The 22,458-nt window shown below is 44.6% G+C and overlaps 1 protein-coding gene across 1 annotated transcript; it reads right to left on the minus strand.

The window, feature by feature from the left end:
- Nucleotides 1–6,882: 6,882 nt before the first annotated feature.
- On the minus strand, nucleotides 6,883–17,367 carry AMER2 (APC membrane recruitment protein 2). The gene is given in 3 exon segments (XM_050332907.1): nucleotides 6,883–16,231; nucleotides 16,406–17,101; nucleotides 17,104–17,367. Coding segments are annotated over 3 exon segments (1,716 nt in total). The 5' UTR covers nucleotides 17,246–17,367; the 3' UTR covers nucleotides 6,883–15,353.
- Nucleotides 17,368–22,458: the final 5,091 nt, after the last annotated feature.

A 22,458-nucleotide genomic window follows, 5' to 3' on the forward strand; every position in this document is an offset into this window, starting at 1 on the left:
GGGCAACCTGTTCCAGTGCATCACCACTCTCACAGTAAAGAATTTCTTCCTAAGGCTGGGGACAGAGTGGTTGGAGAGCAGCCAGGTGGAAAGGGACCTGGGGGTGCTGATTGACAGGAAGCTGAACATGAGCCAGCAGTGTGCCCAGGTGGCCAAGAAGGCCAATGGCATCCTGGCCTGCATCAAGAACAGTGTGGCCAGCAGGAGCAGGGAAGTGATCCTTCCCCTGTACTCTGCGTTGGTGAGGCCGCACCTTGAGTATTGTGTTCAGCTCTGGGCCCCTCAGTTCAGGAAGGATATTGAGGTGCTGGAGCGGGTCCAGAGAAGAGCAACCAGGTTGGTGAAGGGACTTGAGCACAAGTCCTATGAGGAGAGGCTGAGGGAGCTGGGATTATTTAGTCTAGAGAAGAGAAGGCTTTGAGGTGACCTCATCACTCTCTTCAACTACCTGAAGGGAAGTTATAGCCAGGTGGGGGTTGGTCTCTTCTCCCAGGCAACCAACAACAGGACAAGGGGACATGGGCTCAAGCTCTGCCAGGGGAAGTTTAGGTTAGATGTTAGGAAGAAATTCTTTACAGAGAGGGTGATCAGGCATTGGAATGGCCTGCCCAGAGAGGTGGCGGATTCACCATCCCTGGAAGTTTTTAAAAAGAGATTGGACATGGCCCTTAGTGCCATGATATACTAATTAGAGTTGGATCAGGGGTTGGACTTGATGATCTTGGAGGTCTTTTCCAACCCAATCTATTCTATGATTCTATGATTCTATGATAAACCCACTCTTTTTCAGTTTGAAGCCCTTCCCCCTTGTCCTTTCACTACTCAGACACACTCTTGTAAATAGTCTCTCCATCTTTCTTGTAGGCTTCCTTTAGGTACTAGAAGTCCAAAATTAAGTCACCCCAAAGCCTTCACTTTTCTGGGCAGAACAAACCCACTTCTCTTAGTCTTTACTCATAGGAGAGGTGCTCCATCTCTCTAATCATCTTGGTGGCCCTTCTCTCGACTCACTGCAACAGGTCAATGTCCTTCCTGTACTGGGACCCCAGAGATGGGCACAGTATTCCACGTCGGGTTTCACTAGAGTGGGGAAGAGGAGCAGAACCCCCTCCCTCAACCTGCTGACAATGCTGCTTTTGATGCAGCCCAGGATACACTGGATTTTCTGGGCTGCAAGTGCACATTGCCAGCTCGTGTCCAACCTCTCACCCACCAGCACTCCGAAGTCCTTCTTGGCAGGGCCACTCTCGATCTGTTCATCCCCCAGCCAATATTGATACCACAGGTTGCCCCAGCCAAGGTGCAACATCTTGCACTTGGTCTTGCTAAACCTGAGCTTCCTATGGGCCCACTTCTCAAGCTTATCCAGGTCCCTCTGGGTGGCATCCTGTCCTTCAGGACACCACTTAGCTTGGTGTCAACTGCAGTTTGCCGAGGGTGAATTCAATCCATTCATCTATGTCTTTAAGGAAGATATTAAATAACTCTTGTCCCAGTATACAAATCCTCCCCCTGGGTATTTACCACTGCTATCCCATGTAAAAAAAAAAAAAAACAAACCAAAAACAACCAACCAACCAAAAAACCAAAGCAAAACAAACAAAAAAACAAACCAGGAAAGAAGGTTTTCCCCTCCCTTTTTTTCATTCAGGTTATGACCACATCTGCAGCTGGTCAGTCCAGGTAAGATAGGGAGAATGAGAGAGTGATGCTGTTGCAGCACGCCCCTATCCATACCTCAAATCGCTTCTCAGGCAGTGAGGTAAAATTTGAAGAATTTGGTCACCTGAAACCTTTCCTCTAGAAGGCTCACAATCCCCACTTAGAGGTGGAAAAAGCGAAGGGGTGTAGTTTTACACTGAAGGTTACAGAAGACCTCTGTGAAGGATATCACAGCCAATCACTCCAATCTCTGCCCTGTTCTGCAGCCATTCTCCTTCATGAGCTGTGCTAAACAGGCCTGTAACAGCACCAGAGAGCCTGAGAAGCCCTGCAGAGAAGCCCTAGGGAGGAAAGAGTAAGTTCAGTGATGCAGAACAAGACAAGGATATAAGCAGTCTACAAACCTCAACAAAGTGGTCCTTACCTCTGCTCGGCAGCTGAGCCACAGCAGAGCATTTGTGATCCTCACTGCATGGGAGCATTTTTGCAGCAGGGACGTCTGACATGGCCACGGGAGCTGCAGGTTGATAACCTCTTGAGGAAGCTTTGTAACTCATGCTCCTGCACATAATCCAGCTGGAGAAAAACAGATGTGACAAGACAACACTGAAATGAAATCCCAAGGGGGATAGAGAAATTGGGGAGCTTGTTAAGAATCCCACTGCCATCTGGAAGGCAGGAAGAGGCAGGCATCCGTGAGAAAGTGGCCTCTCAGGGTAGAGCCTGGGTGCTTGCAGCTGGCACTGCAAGCCGAAAGGATGGGGACTAGCTGATGGGCCTGGCCTGCCCTGGAAATCAGATCAGACAGTGAAAGGAAGGTTGGTTTTCATTTTCACAAGACTTCAGGGTACGTAGCAGAATCAAAAATAATCACCTCTGCTGATTGTTGTCCTTGGCAGGAGCAGTAACTTTGTGACCCAAAGGGTTTAATTGAAGATACAAGGGGGGAAATGAGAGCACATTGGGCTCTTGATTTACTAATAAGAGTCTTTTGTGCTGCTTACTGGTTCAGAGCCATCTCCTAGGTCTTAACCCTTTACTCTTTAGTTGCCATGAAAACATGTGGTCTTCCTCGACTATGCATTTTTTTTTCAGAGGTAAAAACCGTTCTTTTTGAGCTTTCGCTAAGCTCCCATCATTGGTGCTAAATCTGGGACATGGAGAGGGAAGAGAAGGCCTATGCCATGGTAACAGATGCCTTTGAATTAGTAACTGGTTTTCTAGTAACTGATATTTTCTGTAATTCAGCCCAATGAACGCCAGCTTAACACTGGCCTTCTCTTATGGAAATGAAGGACAAAAGGCTTTTGCTTTTGGTTAGTCATGTAAATCCTCTGATGAAGCCTATTCTACCAGAAGGGTAGTAAAAGACTGTGCTATAAATAGTGCTGTGTGTTTGCCTGCGCTGAGGCAGAAATGTAAGGTTTCATAGCTCAGATTGAGGACCCTGGTCGTTTCGGAGCCAGGGGCTGACATTTGCCTTTGTGCTTGTGCTCTGATGTCTGTTTTGCTTTCTGATGCAGTCATTTATTTTAAATTGGTCTGAATACATGTTACATCTTGAGAAAGAATTGAGATCTGGCATAGACAAGTTAACTTGACTGTGTAATCTGGTCCAACTGTTTTATCATAAAACATGCGGATTTATGGTGTTTTCTATCAGACCCTAGGAAAAAAAATACAGGCAAATTCAACAGCATGTAGTGATGATAGACATAAATATTTTAAGCCCCTGAGAAAGCAGCAGTAGGCAGCCCTGCAAAGGATGCAAGCACCATTTCTGCAGTTGCTGCATAGGAGTATTTCTTACTGATTTGAATGAAGGTGTTCAGACGCAGCAGCTGAGTAATCAGACACTAAATCTGGCCTGACAATGACTGGATATGGTCTAATTGGGAGAATCAGAAACTAAATTAGTTAACAGGGGATAAAAAAGACATCTACAAGCAAAAGAGTAGCAGGAGTGATTTCTACACTAGAAGTGCTGCATTTTTGTATGATTTGTTATCTGCCAGTAAACAAAACCTATTAGTGCAGAATGTGAAAGGTAGAAAGTCACAGAAAGACAGATATAGATGCAATTTATACCAATTGTAAAGACAGACCCAGACTAGTTGAATTCTTATCTGTCTCTATTTTTCCTTAAGAAATACTCAGAACAATCCTGCTGATAGTTGTTTTCAACATTTTTCTGATCCTCCATAATACTTCAGGAAAACGGATTATTTTGTCATGTCTACTTCAGATTGTGATCAGCATTCCCACAATCATCATCAAAAGGAGGTTCTTCCCTACTCATATTTACTAAGAAGCACTTGCCTTTATTTATTCAAATGTATTTTGTTGCAAATTTCATCTTTACAGGTGAACAAATGGAGCTGGGAAGGAAAGGAACAGATTTGCTTTACATGACATACAGATTTAGCATAATTTCTGTCCTTAAAATAGTGTTTTGTCGTAGGATTTTTGTTTGTCACCCGGCCTGTTCCCAGCTCCATGCAAGGAGCTCAGCACCATTTGTTCCTGTGCTGTGGTAGCCTACAGCTGACTGTGTTTCTGAAGCACGTTGAGCCACATAGGTGCCCTGGAGGCAACTATCTCCCTGTGAAGCAAAAGAGGACACTGCTGCCCTCAAGGCTTCTGGCTGCCCCAGGTTTCACTGCCTCAACGTCTCCCACCACCCTTGTGATTCTACCAAGTTAACCTCTACTGATTCAGGACCTTTACCCAGAGGATCTTTACTCGAATCTCTTCTCTGCCCAAGGGACCTATGAATTTCAAGTGACAGCAACAGAGAAGGCTGATGAGGCCAGAGGAGGGGCCTGTCCGTGACTCCCACCACAACACATGGGAGAGCAGATCCAGCCCTGGGACACTTTTGAGCCTGCCCGATGCAAGCGCTTAAGTGATAGTGAAATTTTATCATAAAACCTCAACCACAGGTTTTGAGCAACACCACAGTTAGGTGCAGCTGCTTTTGTGGATACAACTTTAAAATGTGGCATTTGCAGGCTTCTGTAAGTTGAGAAACGAAGCAGTGGAAAAGGGACTCAGACTTCCCTGGTCCAGGACAGTGCTCTGTCAGAAGGCACAAGCCCTCCCTCCCCTCTCTGATGGCAACCCTTGGCTCTAGGTCACCTCTCACCTGGCGCTCACACAGGAGTGCTGCACAGAGCCACTTTGTGAAGGTACTTTGCATAAGGACACAGCATCAGCATGGGTCATTTGTTAGTCTTCAGAGTAGCTGTGGGGAGTTGTACTTAAGAGACTCTTTGCATGGCTTAAGCTGGTAAAAATATACATATTGTTCAAGGACAAGTCTCCCTCATTAGTCAGAACAGTAGACCTCCTGCTCCCAAGATCTAAGTGAATACCTGATTCAAGTGTTAAGGGTCTTTGCAGAGCAAAAAGAGTGATGTATCATTAGAGATGAAGCAGGTTCTTGGTTCTCAGCTGCCACAGCAGCATCCATGGCTGCTGAAATAACCCTTTGAAGAACCTTTGAGCCTCCTTCCCATCCCCCTCAGGGCACTGGAATGGTTTTAATTGGAAGCAGATGTGCAATGTGGTAGGTAGGAGCAGGCGTCTGCTCAATGTGAGCTCCTAGTAAACAACTCCTGTACAATCACTTTGAAAGGGAAAAATACCATGATTCAAGGGAAAGGATTTAAAATGAGGCTAGTACTCACTGATGGTTGGCTGACTGGTCCATTAGACTTGCCAACGCTCTTTACCAATTATTTGGAGTCAAGAATATTATCTTCTCTTTGTTGCTTGATAGATTTTGGATGCATCATTCATCTTCAGTGAATGGGTCACAGAGAGATTTCCAGGTCATCACTCCCATTGCAAACACTTTTCCAGTAAGGTGGCCATGAAAGTCATAGAGATGTACCACCAGGAATGACTGATTTTGGTTTGAATTAGGGAGACTTTTAGCTCAGTATTAGAAACTTCATCTTGATTTCAAAAGGAATATTTGGGCCAAGTCTGGTTTCAGGAGATTTTTCAATTTTTTTCTGTCACAGTGGATCTGTCAGGTTACTGTTATCTAGTTTTGTGGAAGGTGGTAACAGCTGCATCACACAGACCTACAGTTATCAAGATTTGTGACGTTGCTGTACATCTGCCCCACACTTCACTGAAACGCCTTTGTCCCCCAGAATCCCAATAGCTATACTTGGAGACAAGCAAGGTAATCACCAGACAATCATCTGTGGCAGAGAATTTAAACTATAACTCTTCTGCTTTCAGATGCATAGGATAAACAACATGAACATGCAATATGGGACACAGGCTGAGAAGGCCTGAATGTAAAACTGCTTGTGCATTAAATTGCTGGGAAAACCTTACTTCAGACTCATTCCAGCTACTGGAAAGAGGAGTTACGCTTCTGTGAGCATAGGATCAATTTATACTGTGTCACCATGTCCTGCTCCTTACTAGCATTAATGAGCTATTCATACCTTTTGCTTTGTTATTGTCTGAAAACTATTGAGGAGATTTTATTCCAGTACCTACTCTGGCTGGTTCAGTACCTTCCATGAGAGAACCCTTAGCAAGGTGGTGCTACTTAGCTAAGCAAAGTAAATAAGAATTAAAACTCGACTGATGCAAATACTTCATGCATCTTCTAAATGCAAGAAATTTAGAGAAAGTTGAAAAACAGAGGTTCTAATAAATGTCATTTCATAGTCATAGCAATGAAGTTCCAGTTTTAAAGGTGGGAAATGTAGCTTACAGCAGACTGCATTTTCTGGCTTTCACACCAAAACTGCAACTCCAAAGTCAATTTGTGCCAAGAGAACCAGCTTCCCTGCTGGCTTCCCAACCGGGAGAAGCAGGAAACAAAACTGATTTAAAAACCAGAATAAAGCTCAGTCATTTCATTGTCTAAGTTGTTTAAAGGGAAAGAAAACCCAAAACCAACCAAAAACTACATGCTGATGAAATGGAAGACCAGAAGACCAAAACTCTAATTTCTGAAGGCCCCCCTTTAAGTAACATTCAATCTAGTTATTCTATGATGTTATTAGTAGAATTGTTAAAGGCATGTCTACATAAAAATCAAAGTGCACACATGCCCAAATATTCTCTTTTATGGTATTTTGGTGACATAATTCCCTAATGTGTTTCTTTCAAAAGCCTAGTATTTTCCAGTGCACTGAATAGACTGGCTCTATCTGTAGCTCAAACATCAAAAAGTAACCTTCACATTCATCAATGAAAAGTGACAACTGGTTTTATTAACTGTATTCATTATAACACATGACAGTGGGAATATTTTTCACTGTTAAGATTTTTGAATGGAAGAAAAGTGCAGTTAGTCTGAGTTCCTTACATTCATTAGAAGCAAGACTATTGAAACCATCAACATTTACAATGACACATAAGCAAACACCAGAATCAGTGCCAATAAATACACAGAGTACCAAAATAAATATTTACAGAATTAAAAATATAATAAACACTGATTAGTATATCCTTGTGAACTGCCAGGGAAGAAAGACATCTATTGCTATCAGGTTGTAAATACATTAAGAATACAGTGATTCGAGGAGACACATACTCATCAAGGTTTGTAGAAGTGGAAAGAAGCAGAGTGTGTTTAACAGTCTCTGTTATAAAAACACCCCCCCGGAATGTTGTGAGCTTTCACTAAGAAAAAGCTGGTGCATGCAGACTAGCCAGATTATTATCAACCCTTTTAGATAAGAGGAGAGGAGAGTTCTGGCTTTACTCACTCATACCTTGAATAAGTTATATGCTACCTTACCGGGGGTGGCTGACACAAAAAAATCCGAGGGAAAATCGTAATTAACAGTGATCTGTCAGCTATAACACGTCTTATAGAAACAGGCTAAGCGACTTCTAACAGGACACATATGTCCCTTTCAGCACGTAGGAAACACCAAGAGCATCGGTTTGTCCGATGCAGTGTGGAGCAGTCCCTGCTACCATTTCCTCATGCACACCATGATGTTTAAGCAGAGTTGGGCTGTCATTAAAGGCTGAAGCCATAAAAGACTGGATTTATTGAATCTGTATTTTCCACCGACCACATTCATATCTCATCCCCCATTTCAACAGGACCACAAGCTTCAACACTAGAACTTTTCTGAGGCAGATTCTCCTAACAGAGCAAGTTAAATTCAGATAGGACCAAATTATGGAATCTTCACTGAACCTTAATAACAACTGACACTGCTATCAGATCCACTGATTTCAGAGAGAATATTGAGTGCAATAAGATATTGCCTAGCTGTTACAATTTCACCCACGGCAGAGGATTTACTTTAGTTTAAAAAAAAAAAAAAAAAAAAAAGCAACAGCTTTAGTCTTGCTCCCTCTTTTGACAAGCAGGATAATGTTTTTATCAAGCCACATGCCTAGTATTTACTAGAGCTGCTGCACTGTGTGTGCTACACTCCCTCCGCACTTGTCCTTGGGCTGCAAGGGTGCAGCCAGATCTCCCCACCCTGCCTAGGGCTTGGGTCTTCACATCTTCCTGGAAAAAAGAGGATGGGAGAGCAGTGAGATGCCATGAATCAGTGCTGGGCTGCAGAGGATTTTTGGACATTTCCGTGCTGAAATTGCCTTTAGAAACTAAAACACTGGGCACTGCTCAGGTGTTGATAAAAGCAGTCATACTTTAGTCCATTGGCAGGAGCACTGGCTTCAGCACACCCAAACTCACCCTGGCTCCTAACCCACTGTAACACAGCGATCCAAGCATCAGTGCAAGAAAAAGAGGACACAGATTTTACAAGCGTATGTATAAATCTCTTTTTCCACAAGGACAAGAAGTTCAGTCCTTGCTTTCATCCCATCTCCCAGACACCCTATCAACCGTCCCACTCCAGCACGGTACCACCACCTTGGCTTTCCTTGTTTTTGTCCAATTGGGCTGACACCTCCACATGGTGACACCCCACACCTCTCTACTGGGACCACGTGGCAGGGTCAGACAGCAAATGCTCCCAGTGACTGGGGGTGCCTTGCTCCTCCAGTCCACAGGGTGCAGGTAAGTTAGGACACACCTTCCCATCTGTTGCCACTAACCAACATTTTAAGGCCAGGCTTAATTCAAGGCAGATTTAGCCAATTTTCTTCATGAGCACATTATGTTCAAATCTCCCGATGCATCTGCATAAAAAGCCCATGGAAACAAGCTGATACTGATTTAACAACCGTTTTGATGCAGCATCATCCAAATAATGAAAATCTGTTAAAGATCTTACCATTCAGTCCCTACATACTGTTCTCCCTAACAACATATTGAAAATGGGGTTGTGTAATAGTTAAAGGGAGGCTCCACTAGTTACCATATCAAAAACATGGACAATAACAAAATAAGCAGGGGTTTTAGAACTGTGGAAAGAATCTGGTCCTGTTTTTACCATCAAGAGTTAAATTGAGGAAGCCAGTGATTGTGTTAGCTGTAATTTAAACATGCTGAGCACTGGAATTATGTGCAGGAGTGCAGCTTGTTAAGATGGAAAAAAAAATGGACAGACATGTTTTGCATTCAGATCAGTGAAAACACTACCACAGTAATATAAAAGACTGCACAAACATCTGAATAATGCTAATATTTGGGGGGGGGGGGAAGGAAGACTTATTTAAGAAACACTTTCTATTTCCTTAAGAGATTAAGGACCTTTGCCAGTTCTTACTGGAGTCAGTGGAAGCTTTGCCACAGCAGAACTGTACCTTGGAAAGAGATTGTCATGTTGGCAAATGACAGTTTTCTAACTTTGTGGCCTTAGCTGGATTAGTTTTATTGCAGACCATTGCTTGGATGTGATGTCAAAGTAGGCAAAGCAATCTTCTTCTTTTAGCCATTGCTACAAGAAGCCTTTCAGACTAGCAGTTGAATCTCCTTGCCCTATGAGGTACATAACCTTTCCTCTCTCCACTACAACTTTGGCTCTATTTATTTTAAGTATGTACAGAAAGGAAAAAGGAAAGCAGTTCTTATCAAAGATGAAGAAAATCCAGGCACAAACTCCATAACAAACAGCTTCTGGGCTTTCCTACAAGAGTGACATGCTTCCCTGACAGATTTGCTAAATTGTCCACAACAGGAAAGTGGAGGGATATATTCCATGCTATGCAAAATATCACTCAACATCCTCACCCATGTGTATGAGATCACAAAGCAGAGATCTCCATTTTAAATATTTTTACAGCTTATTCTGAGGTGGATTTAATTTTTTTCAAGACCAAGAAGTAGAAGCAAACATCTCCCGAAGAACACACTGACAGCAGCCTCTCTTTTCTAATGCTGGAAAGTTAGATCAAAAATCTCGGTTTCTCAAGCAACTGCAGTACGGATGAAAGTAAAAGAGAGACATAGAAGGGAAAAACTAAAGGGTCCTAGGCAATGTTATTCACTGTTTTGGATGGAGAAGCCTTCTAAGGCAAGAAGAGCTTTAACAACCTGCTTTTGCAGGAATAAAGACCCACACGATGTGGCTCAAGTAGTTATATCTATTATTCCTTTGCATATGACAAGTTCTTCTATTTCTCTCTACATGAAATGGACCTAGGAAACACCACCTCAGTGCTGACTGTTCCTAGCTGAGATGCTCACATGGAAGACAAGATGCGAACTAATGAGCTAAAAAAATTCTGAGTCAAATTAAAAATAAACTGTCCCCTGAACACAAACAGCAAGACAGATTGAGATACCTCCTGCTCACAGTAAACAGCACGTGGACTCATGACAAGAGAATCCTGTCATCCCATCCCTCCCATCCCTCAGTGGAAGGGAGGATGTTCAGCAGGAACCAGTCCCAGGCCACTGAAGACAGCTGACAGTGTATTCTCAGCACTGAATCTCAGAAGAGTCAGTTGTTGTGCAGTTCTGCTCGGACACGTAGGGTTATGTCAGTATAACAGAAGAATAAATGAAGGGGTGAAAAAAAAGAAAAGCCAAAATAAAACACAAAACCAAACCCTGCAGAAGCTGTCAAGTGTAAACTATGCCAAGACACATTTCTGCAGCATCTTTGAGTTGGTGTCATTTTGTTTTTCCAAGACAGAAGCCTCAGCCTTTCATATCAGTAGCTATGAAAACACATTTTCAGGCCACCTTGCCCAAAGTCCCCTGTTGTGGCTGTTGGATAACCATCTGTCTTGTAAGTGGCTATTGTTACTGTGATCTGTCTCTTTTGTACCATTATCTTGCTCAAAAGCCTTTTCTGAAAGTAGTCCATTAGAGCAGGGAAAAGAAAAACCTCGGTGCCTGGCCATGCCGCAGAATCAATGGCTCCCTTTGATGTGCAAGCTCAGTCAGTACTAAAAATTTAAGAAACAACAAGGTTTTGCTTTGCTAAGCAAAGCCTGTTAATTTGGCTCATCTGCACTCATAGCATCTTACTGAAAATGCCATCTGTATCAGATGTTTTAAGACTTTGGTGCAATATTCGCTTAGCTTAGATAAATAATTTAGTAAGATTCATTAAAAAATAATCAGTGAATTAATTTTCATAGTGTACATCTACACATGTAATTTTTAAAATTCAGTCCTCTACTACCCTGAATGACGGTAGTGAAGGATATTCACAGTGGATGAAGAAAATGCTGGTGATTGATGGAATAAGACTGAACATAGATTTTTCTTATTTTAGTCATAGAATTTCTTCTGAAATCTACTACATGTGTTTGAGTCCTATTACTGGCAAGAGCAAAATGCATATGCACTACATGGAAAATAAGACCTTTTATGTCTGTTTCAGGCCACACATATAGTACAGGAAACTTAGCTCCTATCATGACAAAAGAAGTCCACAAAAACATCATTTCATGCTACCGAAGGGAAACCTTTTGTGCTGATACAAAGGACGGGAATGTATACCACTGAAATCACTGTAGCTAGCTATAAAACAGTACGCCATATATAGAAAAATCCTAAGAATATATAAAATTTACCAGTAGGGACCTGAAAGTGCAAAGAGTACACATAACTAAATACTGAGTCCTGATCTATAAAATCCTTTATGAATGGCATAAAGCTGTTAATTACAAAGCATCATTCAGACCATCAAATAACAAATAAAACAAATTTTTAAAAGTATTGTTTAAGAAAATCAAAACAACGACAGCATTGGGAATGTGATCTTTGGGACTCAGAACACCACTTCTACCTCAATACCTACCAAAGCCAAGGAAAATATATGCTTGAACAGGGTAACATAAATAAGAATGCAAGCCACAGCAGAATGCCTCAGGACTATTACCTCTTTTTGTCTCAGCCTTTAAATCCAGGAAGCCATTAACTGTTTGTTCTTAGGCATCTCATAGTACTTTATGGGGATTTTTCAGGAATTAAATATAGGTCTAAAGAAAGCCTTTGAACCTCCTTCCAATGATTGTTTTAGGCATTGTGTGGAGTTATACAAATATCTTTGTGTGAAAATTGAAAGCCCTAGTAAATACTAGATTTGCTATTACCTTTTGTAATAAAGAACATAGATGGCTTAAAGACAAAAGTGAGTTTTATAAATACAAAGTTAATTTGAACATTATATTGTGTCTTTACTCTCACACAACCATTACCCTGAATCAACGTCAGTATGCCGCAATGATTCAAAATACTGACGCCCTACTACAAGCTACTTTCCTGTTTTCCTTTTAAGGATATGATTGTCCTTAAAATATGTACATAGCAAGCAGCCAAACAAACCACCAAGAGATTTGCAAAATGTACTTACACTGGGTATGCAATAGAAAGCTTGAGAGAGTGACGGGGGAGCACCTGACATCAGCAGGCAGGGCGGCCACCCTCCCACCCACGCTCGACTGCCAGCCCAGGGCTCCTCGCTCTAGGGGTTAGCACCGAGCGGGAAGCCGCCTGCCAGCATGCAGAGGATGGAGGAAAAACATGGCAGAAAACAAAGGAGAGATAGAAAAATGAAGGCAAGACAAAGCATTTTAATGATGATTCGTGTTAATGGTTACGTGAGAGGGAGTTAGTCTAGTGTCACTCTATTGGTTTCTCAATACAGACATGCCACAACGCAAACAAAAAACACATATGATGAATAATTTGCCACACATAAGTCCTGTACAGATGACAGCTGGTATCTCCTAGTGGTTTTAAAGATGCACCACTCCTACTACCTGTATTCAGTGCTTCCAATTTTTATGGTACTACCCCCACATCCTCCCTCCCTCTCAACTTCCAGTACCCTATAGAATCTTTCAACACAATTTGTCCTTAGAACAAAATGGGGAACCAGGATTTTTCTGCAGAGTTGTCATGCAAGGAAAGATGTGTCCCCTACAGTCAAGCAAAAACCAAAGAACAGAAAAAAGGAATGTTAGGTTTAGGGCTGAGGAGCAGGATAGTATTCCATGTTCTGTACATACATCCTTTTGAGGGTATTTCAGCTTTAACTTTCTAAAATGCACAAGCAGACTCAGGCCAAATGCAAATCCCTTTCTCAGGCGAAGGAAACCATCACCAGCATGTTTGGAGACGGATCCCCTGAGCCTGTGCGTGGGAGCGGGCACGCATGGCCGTGCTCACATGAGCGTGATGCATGTACCCTGGGAGGAGGTGCGTGTGACTACACATGCATATGTACAACACGTCTGTGTGGGGAGGCATATAGGAAACCGCACGTGTACATGTTAGAAAGAAAACATATAAAATAATCTTCTTTGAAGTATATTAAGGTTCTTTTTCAAACCACGAAAACAGGGACTGGTCAGGAAAAACGAACACTTTCACTGGTGTGTTGCGACTCGGTATTAAATCCTGCAGTAATTTCAGGACTAGATGCCAATTTTATCTTTGTGACTCTAAGGTGATTTCTTCAGTGAACCATGAACCTCACATATACTTATATACAATTCTTATTATGGTATTTCCTGGCTTTTTATGGTTTGCCTATAACCTTAATATCCTCCAAATGTATATTCTGCATATTTATTTTCCTTTTTTTCTTTTGATTTAAGAGACAATAAAACCAACTGCTATGTAATATCAGACCCATTAGCTTCAATGATGTGAATTTAGGATTCTCTGCATAATATAGACATGTATATTTTTAAAATGTATATTATTTTTTAGATACACTGGAGCATATATTTTATATTAAATGTGGTCTGATGATTAAATATGTATATCAAAATATTTTGTAAATACATAACATTTACCTTTAAACTTCAGTGAATTTTGGAGCTTTTTCAGTGTATCATAAAAATATGTCCTTAGGCACATTAAAACCCTATCAAATTTCTTTAAAATGTCGCCAATACCCATGTACAGTAGCCACTACTTAAAAATGTCCTGGCCATTAATACATTTCTCATAAGATACAAGCTCATCAGACCATTTTATGTACCACTAGCTTACCATATTTTCTTTCTCTCTCTTAAAGTAAAATTATTCTGACATTATTAAGAATGAAAATAAAAAGCAACGAGAACCCAAACTTTCTTTAAATAGTCAAAAACTAATTTTATATATTTTAAAAAATAATACTTAAAAAACACATTTCTTTGCTGGGTTCCTTCTCTGTAAGGTTTAAGCCCAGAGCAACTTTGTTTAAACCCCTGAAAATAGAGGTTTGCAGTGGCAGTGCTGTCAGAACCTCAGCTCTGAGCCATGGAATGTGCCACTAGGATAAAATCAGCACTTCAGACTTACTTATCTGGGGATGCATGAGCCCATACAAACCAGAGTTTTGCTCTAATTTAAGGTACTTACACAAAGTTCTATCATTTTAGAACTGTAAAATTATCTACCTATAAAAACTAACTTTTGCTTAAACTCTAGATAATAAGGACGGATGATTTTTTTTTTCCCATAAAAAATCTGTAGCATTGAGTAAATCTGCTAAAACATGTATATATTTACACATGGCGAGAAAGTTATTGTATAAATGTGGACAGTGTGTATATATTGGCATTTAGTAAAACATTTCCCTGAACCTGATTGTATGCATTATCTGACAAGTATTGATGTAAACATCTGAATCTACATCAGGTGTCTCTGTTACCCATTTACATTAGACCAGATAAAAACCAACCAGAGAGACAGACAAACGAAAGTATGTTTTCCTGTTAGACAAGTCCACCTAACTCCTTAGTTAGCTCCTGCACACAAGTCAATCAAGTCTGCTGTTGAGCAGTGCTCTCATTCCTACAGCAGGTAAAATACCTGTTAGGTCGGTTGTTTTTTGCTTGGCATTTTCTTCCAACATCTTGTAGAGCAAACATCATTATTTTCAGAGCCAGGCACCCACCCTTCACTCCTCCCCCAGAAATGATTAAAAGATAAGTGTATTGAAGAACCTCTTATGTTGCTCCTTTTTGTAATTTTGTTCCTTCGAAGAACTCATGATACTGCTTTGCATGAGGAAGGATGGCCATTTAGGCTCATAATCCAAGTCCTACATCCAGAAAGGTGTGTAAAAATGAACCTCCCCAAAGTTTAGTGTTGCAGAAAAAAGATACAAATGTAAAAAAAAGTGCTCAAAAAGAAGTCGACTTTTTATATTTAGCCAAACAGTCTAGTAAGAAGAGATTCAGAAGTGCAGGCCCACGGAGTACAGTGAAGGAAGCCTTTTAGATGCCTTTCTTCAGGTGATGCAAAACTAATTCATTATCTGTGGTCCCTTATGCAGACTTTCACACATTGACCTCGTTGTCTGTCTTTGCCTCCACCTCTTACTCAACTACTTTTTGGCACTGTCCTGGTACATGGCAGTTTTCACTGTTGTCCCTGCTACGCCCCTGTTACTGACCCGGCGTACCAGTACTTTAGAGACGGGGATTTTTGTTCTGTGCATCTCGCTCTTGGCCAGGTGATGGTGTGCCACGTGATGGCTGTTACTGGCATCTGCTCCGTGGCTGGTAGGATGCGAGGAGAGGTGTTTAATGCTGATGGGTATCTTGGAGTCCTTCGCTGTGCTTGAGGGTGTTTTCAGGGAGCTCGTGGTTGTTATCGGCGACACGGGCTTGGACCGCGGCACGCTGGTGACTTCTTCGTTCGTAGGCCCCACTGGTGGGTTCTCATCTGGCTCGGTATAGAGGTCGTAGAGAGCATCCCCGCTGTAGCTGTCCCTGGGAATGGTTTCCTTCTGGATGCTTGTGGAACCATCTTCCTCGGGACCAGGGGTGGTGGAATCCCAGTAGCCCTCGTCACTGTTTGGGATGCCTTCGTGTTGCTCCTTCTCTCTCCCCTTCTGCTCCTCTTTGTGGTTGACATGTATGGCAATCTGGTGGAGGCCACCACGCTTCACCACCACCCTATTCTGGGCCCCTTCGGTACCTCGGTTTTCCTTCAGCTCCTCGGGCTTCTTTGTCCCTCCTCCACTTCCTCCTCCTTCTGTCTGAGTCTCATCTTTCTGTGACAGCATATCCCAGAACTCCTGCAGGCAGGTGTCATCCACCTGCTCCGGGCTGGCCATCTCCTCCCCTCCTCCCTGGTAGGCCACCATGGTGGGGTGCTTCTTGGCGGCACCCAGCTTGCCGGCCACGGGGGTGCTCTTCTCGCAGACGCCACTCCCGCCGCCCACATCCTCCTCGTGGTCCGCAATAATATCTCCGCAGCCTGTAAGAGAGTCAAAGCTTTTCAGTGAAGTCACGTCAGCAAACATCAAACAAATACGATCAATCGATTGCTCTGAGGGTGGATCAACAGAGGAAGGGTCAGGGGCGGCTGCCGTCTCTTGACCGCTATCACAGTGAGGTTCAACAGGGGGGATAGTCGTTATTGGAATTTCACCTGTTATCGCCGCATCCTTCGCAGTCCCAACCTCTCCGGCGCCCGGCTCCGGTCGCTCGCGGCTGAGCTCCTCGAGTCGCCGCACGGCGGCGGCGGGGGCCGGTTCCTCCCGGGGCGGGGGGCTGCTGGCCCGGGGCTCCCCGCCGCCTGCTTCGGGCTCCTCAGCCGCGGCGGGCGCCTCGCCGCTGCGCTTCTCCCGCGGCGGCTCCGGCCCCGCGTCTCCCGCGCCGTTCCGGGTCTCAGACAAAGGTTTCGGGGTCTCAGACAAAGGTTTCGGCGTCTCCTCCTTGATGCACTCCAGGCTGGCGGTCAGGGACCCCGGCATGATAAGGCCGGACGGGATGTCCGAGGTTTCCCCCCTCTCCTCCTTGCCGTTTTTGTCCTTTTTGTGCCACCGCATGCTGCTGAAGATCCCCTTCAGCCCCTTCTTTTGTCTGCCGCCGGCGCGGGGCTCCGCGCCCTCCGCCTGCCTGCCGTTCTTCCTCAGCAGCGAGAAGAAGCTGTGCGACTTGGCCACCGCGCTGCCGGCGGGGCCGGCGGGGCCGCCGAGGCTGCCGGCCGGCCGCTCCTGCGCCTCCCGGCTCTGCGGGTCGCCGCCGACCGGTTCCTCCTTCTTGCTGCTCTCCAGCACGGCGTCGGCCAAGCCGTCGTGCGTCCGGCTCCGCACCATCCCCGGCTTGCCGGCGCCCTTCCCTCCCCGCCTCTGCTCCGCACCCCGAAGATGCTCGGCATGGTGCCCCCGGACTTCCTCCTCCTGAACAGCTTGAAGGCCGTTTTGTTAATCCTCCCCGACGGCTGCTCGGTGGCCGGGGGCTCGGCACAGTCGCACTGCGAGTCCATGTCTGCCGCTGCCGCCGCCGCGGCTTCCCCTCCGCCGCGGAGCGCGGTGCGATCCCTCACTGACAGCCCCGCCGCCGCCGCCGCCGCCGCCCGCCCGTCTCCATGGCAACCGGGAGGAGGGAGAGAGGGGGGATAAGCCGCTTTCCCTCCGCTGCCGCGGGCCCGCTCCAGGCGGCCGCCGCCGCCCGCTCTGAGCTGAGCTGAGCTGAGCCGAGCCGAGCCGACCTGCGCCGCTGCAGCACCGCCGGCAGCGCCCCCGCCGCGCCCGCCCCGCGGGCCTTACATAACGCGGCCCCTGCCCACCGCCTCACGCCGCCTCTGCCTCGCCCGGCCAGGCTCGCGGGTGCCCCGGGAAGGTGCCGCGCCCGGGCGGGCAGGGCTCAGCTTTTATTTATGAGAGCGTTTTGCATCGCCGCTGTGTCCTCCTGGCACGGTCGCTCCGCGCCCCGGACCGCGGGCGTTGCGTGGCTGAGGCCGTGCGCTTCTGGGGCGCAGCGTAGCAACCGCAGCGCCGAGGGAAAAAGGGGCCGGTGGGGCTGTGCGTGGTGACAGTCTGCAGGTGCCAGTGCACCACACGGAAGGAACAGAAGGGTGGGGACATGGGACACCCAGACCGAACACGGACGTAAATACCCCCGCGTACAGAGGCAAAGATGCCAAGTGCACCCCTTCCCTTGCTTCCTCATCTCCCACCTCACCAGGCCGACTCGGGCCATCCCTGTGTCCCTGTTTCTCCCCAGTGGCCCGAGGCCGCATGTCCCCACTGCCGACGGCCAGAGGGGAGCAGTGGTACAAGCTGGGGCACAGCCCAGCCATCACCTCACTCGCCTTCCCTGCCATGGAGGGGAAGGGCCGTGGCAGCCCCCACGCAAACCTTTTCCCAGACCTTGTATCCACTGCACAGTCATGGCACCCAAATCATACCCGTGGTGAATTGCCAGGGATGATGGCCAGCAGTCCAGACTGGTGTCACCCTGATCACAAAAGCCTCATTGGCTGCAAATCTATCCTAGCTGTAAACAGAATAGGAATGGAATGGAATGGAATGGAATGGAATGGAATGGAATGGAATGGAATGGAATGGAATGGAATGGAATGGAATGGAATGGAATAGAACAGTTCAGTTGTAAGGGACCTCCAACGAACATATAGTCCAACTGCCTAACCACTTCAGGGCTGACCAAAAGTTAAAGCATGTTGTTTAGGGGCATTGTACAAATGCCTCTTAAACACTGACAGGATTGGAGCATCTACCACCTCTCTAGGAAGCTTGTTCCCCTGTTTGACCACCCTTTTGATAAAGAACTCCTTCCTCTACAGTCTGAACCTCCCCTGGCAAAGCTTTGAATCATTCCCACACATCCTGTCACTGGATACCAAGGAGAAGAGGTCAATGCTTTCTCTCCACTTTCCCTTCTCAGGAAGCTGTGGAGAGCAGTGAGGTCACCTCTTAGTCTCTTTTTCTCCAAACTGGGCAAAACTGGTCAAATTAACCTGCCCTGGGCTCCAAACTTGCTAAACTCTACCTCTACCTTCTCTCTTTCTCGGCTGGGTTACTTTGGCTTGGGTCAGTGCTCTGCACCACAGCTGCGCAGCAGACCTGCTTTCCCCCATAGTTGTAGCAGTGCCTGTGCCCTGGCAGCCCAACTCTGCCATACAGCTTTAGTCTGGACTCTCGAATCATAAACGCTTGTCTGGGCTTAAGCTCTAAATATAAGTGAGTACCACTGAATGGAAGTCGTGTGTGGGCCCACTGGCATGGGGTTCCCTTTGAAGTCAGTAAAAGGTTTTGCCATTGACTTCACTGGTTAGAAAAATTAGTTGTGGCGCTTTTTTTTTTTTAACATCATCAGACATTCATTGCATTCTCCCAAGAGAGCAGGTTGAATTATCTGTTGTGAATAATTTATCCAGTGAATTTAGTCCTGTTCATGTATAAAGAGTGCCATTTGCATTCAGAATTACAGGCATTCAATAAGAGCAATATGAGCACATAATTCAACTTACATGTCTCTCCTGCAAGAGACAGAGGAAAGGACAGATGAGGTAGAAGCCAAGATATTGGCTGGAGGAGAAGTGAGTTACATTTTACAGAGCGGAGTTCGTAAACATGCCTAGCACCCAGAAGCCACGGAGACAGGAGTCTGACCAGAACCATGACCCATAAGTGTAAATTGTTTACCTTGACTGTGCCTCCATCTGAGGACACAGTCCTTGACACAGTTTTTGACTGTCTTCCATATCATGAGTTCCCCTATTATTTGATCATATTACTGCTCTTTAGACAGCTGAAGGAAATTCGATAAAAAAAGAGAAAACACCAAATGCTCTTGAGCCAATGCAAATACACAGAGCCAGGTGTCCTTTCAAAATTTGAAAGAACAAAGTCTTATCTTGTATCTTGGAAAAAAGTGGGCAAAAATGCCAATGAGTAGAACTTGGCTGAACTTAGCAATTTTTGCACTTTCATACTAGTGCTTTGCTATATTTCACCAATCCTTTATATTTCACAAGTTCTTCTTACAAGTGTTGAATCCAGTGGAAGGAGATACAGAGATACAAAAGGCAGAGGAGAGCTGGCTTGAAGCTTCACAGCTGTATGGAACAGACAAATTATTGTGTCTTCTTTCTTTTTGTGTCAATATCTGTGGTGGATATGGTGGCCAATATATGATGGTGGACTTTCAGCTTGTTTTTCAGTCAACCTAAAATCCAACTGTTAATGGAGGAAAGTGACTTGAGGTCAACCTGAAATTACTACTTGGGAAATGTTTTGACAAACTGGATTTTTTTTCTACACATTTGGGTTCAATCCTTTTTGCTATTTAAAAGTATTATTTAAATAACCTTGAAGTACCTCTGGAAATAGATAGTCATTCTAAAATGAAAGGTTAAAGCACTGAATTTTGAAAGTGACAAATTAAATATTCCCATTTTTTCTTTTATTATTTTGATTTAACCTGAAGACAGCTATGGATTCATCATGAACTCATTCAGTCCCCTGAATTATGGTAGGGATTTCTTTATGGCTTCCCTTCGTCTCTGTAGGTCTAAAACCAAAGTCTGCTTCTGACAGTGAAAAGTGTCATAACTCTGTCTACCTGGCAATGGGGAAGAAAGACTGACAAACACCTTGCAAAGTGGAAGCAAACGGGCAGCTCTAACTTAAAAGCACACAGAGACTCCACAGCCATCAGGGAGCTCCTGATGACATGCAGACAAGGGGCAACTGAGCAGCTGTGGTAGGAGAGCTGAATCCCACCAGCATGACATAGCCTGAGGGGCATTTGAAGTGGTGGAAGAGATCCCATGCTGAGCTGCATGGCATGGTCACACTAGCAGGTTTATTCCAGCTGAAGGGGATATGGAGAAAGGTCTGTGGAACAAATATTCTCCAAGGTAGCTTTTTTTAAATCATGTTTAGACTGAGTATGAATGAAGAAAACCAGACAAGAAATGCTATATAATAACAAAATTATTCAAAAAGGGTAATTTAAAAAATGTCGGTACACATTTTTTTAAATTGAAGTTAAGGACTTTGAGGTGGAGTCTATCTCTGTGTTCCCTGGACATACCCTACAGTTATTTTGGGCTGCTTGCTGAAGCTGACTGTCACAGCCTGCTGGTCCAGCTCTCTAACCTTGGTTCCACGACTGACCTGTGCTGTGATCCTCAGGAAGCCAGGGCTTTGCTTCATTTCAGCTGAGGGTGTCTTCTCCAGTGACCCACAGGCGCCATAGCCTTGTCCCAGCCTCACTCTCTACAGAATGCCAGAGCCGCAGGGGCACCCCCTGCAGCTGGAGCCATCAGGTGAAACAGCATCAGCAGTAATTACAAACCAGCTGCAGAGCCTCACCCAGCTTCTCCCCAGTGATTATACCAGGCAGACACTCTCAGGTCCCCCGGAGACTGCGGTCTATGGCACAGGATGAATACCAAATAACATCCTGGGATTCACCAAGTATGAATCAGTGATGGGGGTTACAGCTAGCAAACAATTTCGTCCCTCATTTTGACAGAAGCCCCATTTTTTTGGTATTTCAAGGCTGCCTCACATGCTGAATGGGAGCACTGAGCACACAGTGATAGGACAGAGTTGTTTGAATATCTCTGCAGGAGTTTTTCAGTTTATACTTTGTTTCTGCATAGCTTTAGTGACTGCAGAGAGTCAGGAGCAGCTGTCTCAATGTAATACCCAGGATATGCTCAGTTTTAAGCCAGAGTTTACCCATTTTTTTGCTGAAGTTCTTTACCTTTTTTTTTTGGTTTGTGAGCATTCTCCTTTGTTGTGCTTCAACCATCACATATACTATAGAATCATAGAATCGTTTAGGTCAGAAAAGACCTTTAAGATCATTGATTCCCACTGTTAGTTGTACATATGTATATATAATTCATGGGACTCAAAGAGGCTCCATCAATTTAAAACTTGTAGGTCCTCCTAACGATAAGCAGTGAATGACAGAAAGTGAATTGCAATGCTTTGGCCGGCACAGTGCCTGCATCAAGGCCCCAGCTGGCGATGGGAGAAAGTCAGAAGGCTTTTAAAAAGCCCTAGATAACTACCATGTCAGGGTCTAGAAGTTAGGGATGAGTGCAGGTAGGCCCAGAGCAATAAGAAGTTCATAGAGAAAACAGGCCCACTACCTGAGAAGTTACTTTGAACACAGCAGTTTCTTTCTAGATGATTAGGTGTGTTACTGCACAGGTAAACTCTTCAATGCATTACAATAGCAGAAAATGGAAGAGATGTTTGCTGGATTACAAAATCAATGGGCTCATTAGGGAAGACATAAGCACAGTCAGATATCTGCTGATACCTTAAAATCTGCTTAGGGAGCCATTGGGACTAGAAAAAAAGAACAGTTAAAACTGGCCAAAAAAAATCAGAAAAAGAAATGAGGAATTAAAGAATCTCTCTTATTTTCCATGTGAGCCTTCTTGCTGTAACACGTATCAGTGGCAGATGCCTGCTCATAGAGGTACAAGGGAAAAACATGGGTTTCTAACATTTGCCACCCATTTGCATTTGTCTCCCAACAGATCCATGTCCTCTGAAATTGAATATTTCCTTCCTACCTCTCCAGCCCATGCGGCAGCTTTTAGGACCTTTTCGGGATCACTTACTTTGTTACTCCTGCCTTTGTTTTCCCAGGTCAGACCATTTTACACACCCTTTTCTGCAAACCAAACTTTCTCCAGCTGTAGAGGCA

This window comes from Myiozetetes cayanensis, unplaced genomic scaffold (genome assembly GCF_022539395.1).
Source record: "Myiozetetes cayanensis isolate MyiCay16 unplaced genomic scaffold, myiCay2020 scf5-8, whole genome shotgun sequence".
NCBI classification, from domain to species: domain Eukaryota; kingdom Metazoa; phylum Chordata; class Aves; order Passeriformes; family Tyrannidae; genus Myiozetetes; species Myiozetetes cayanensis.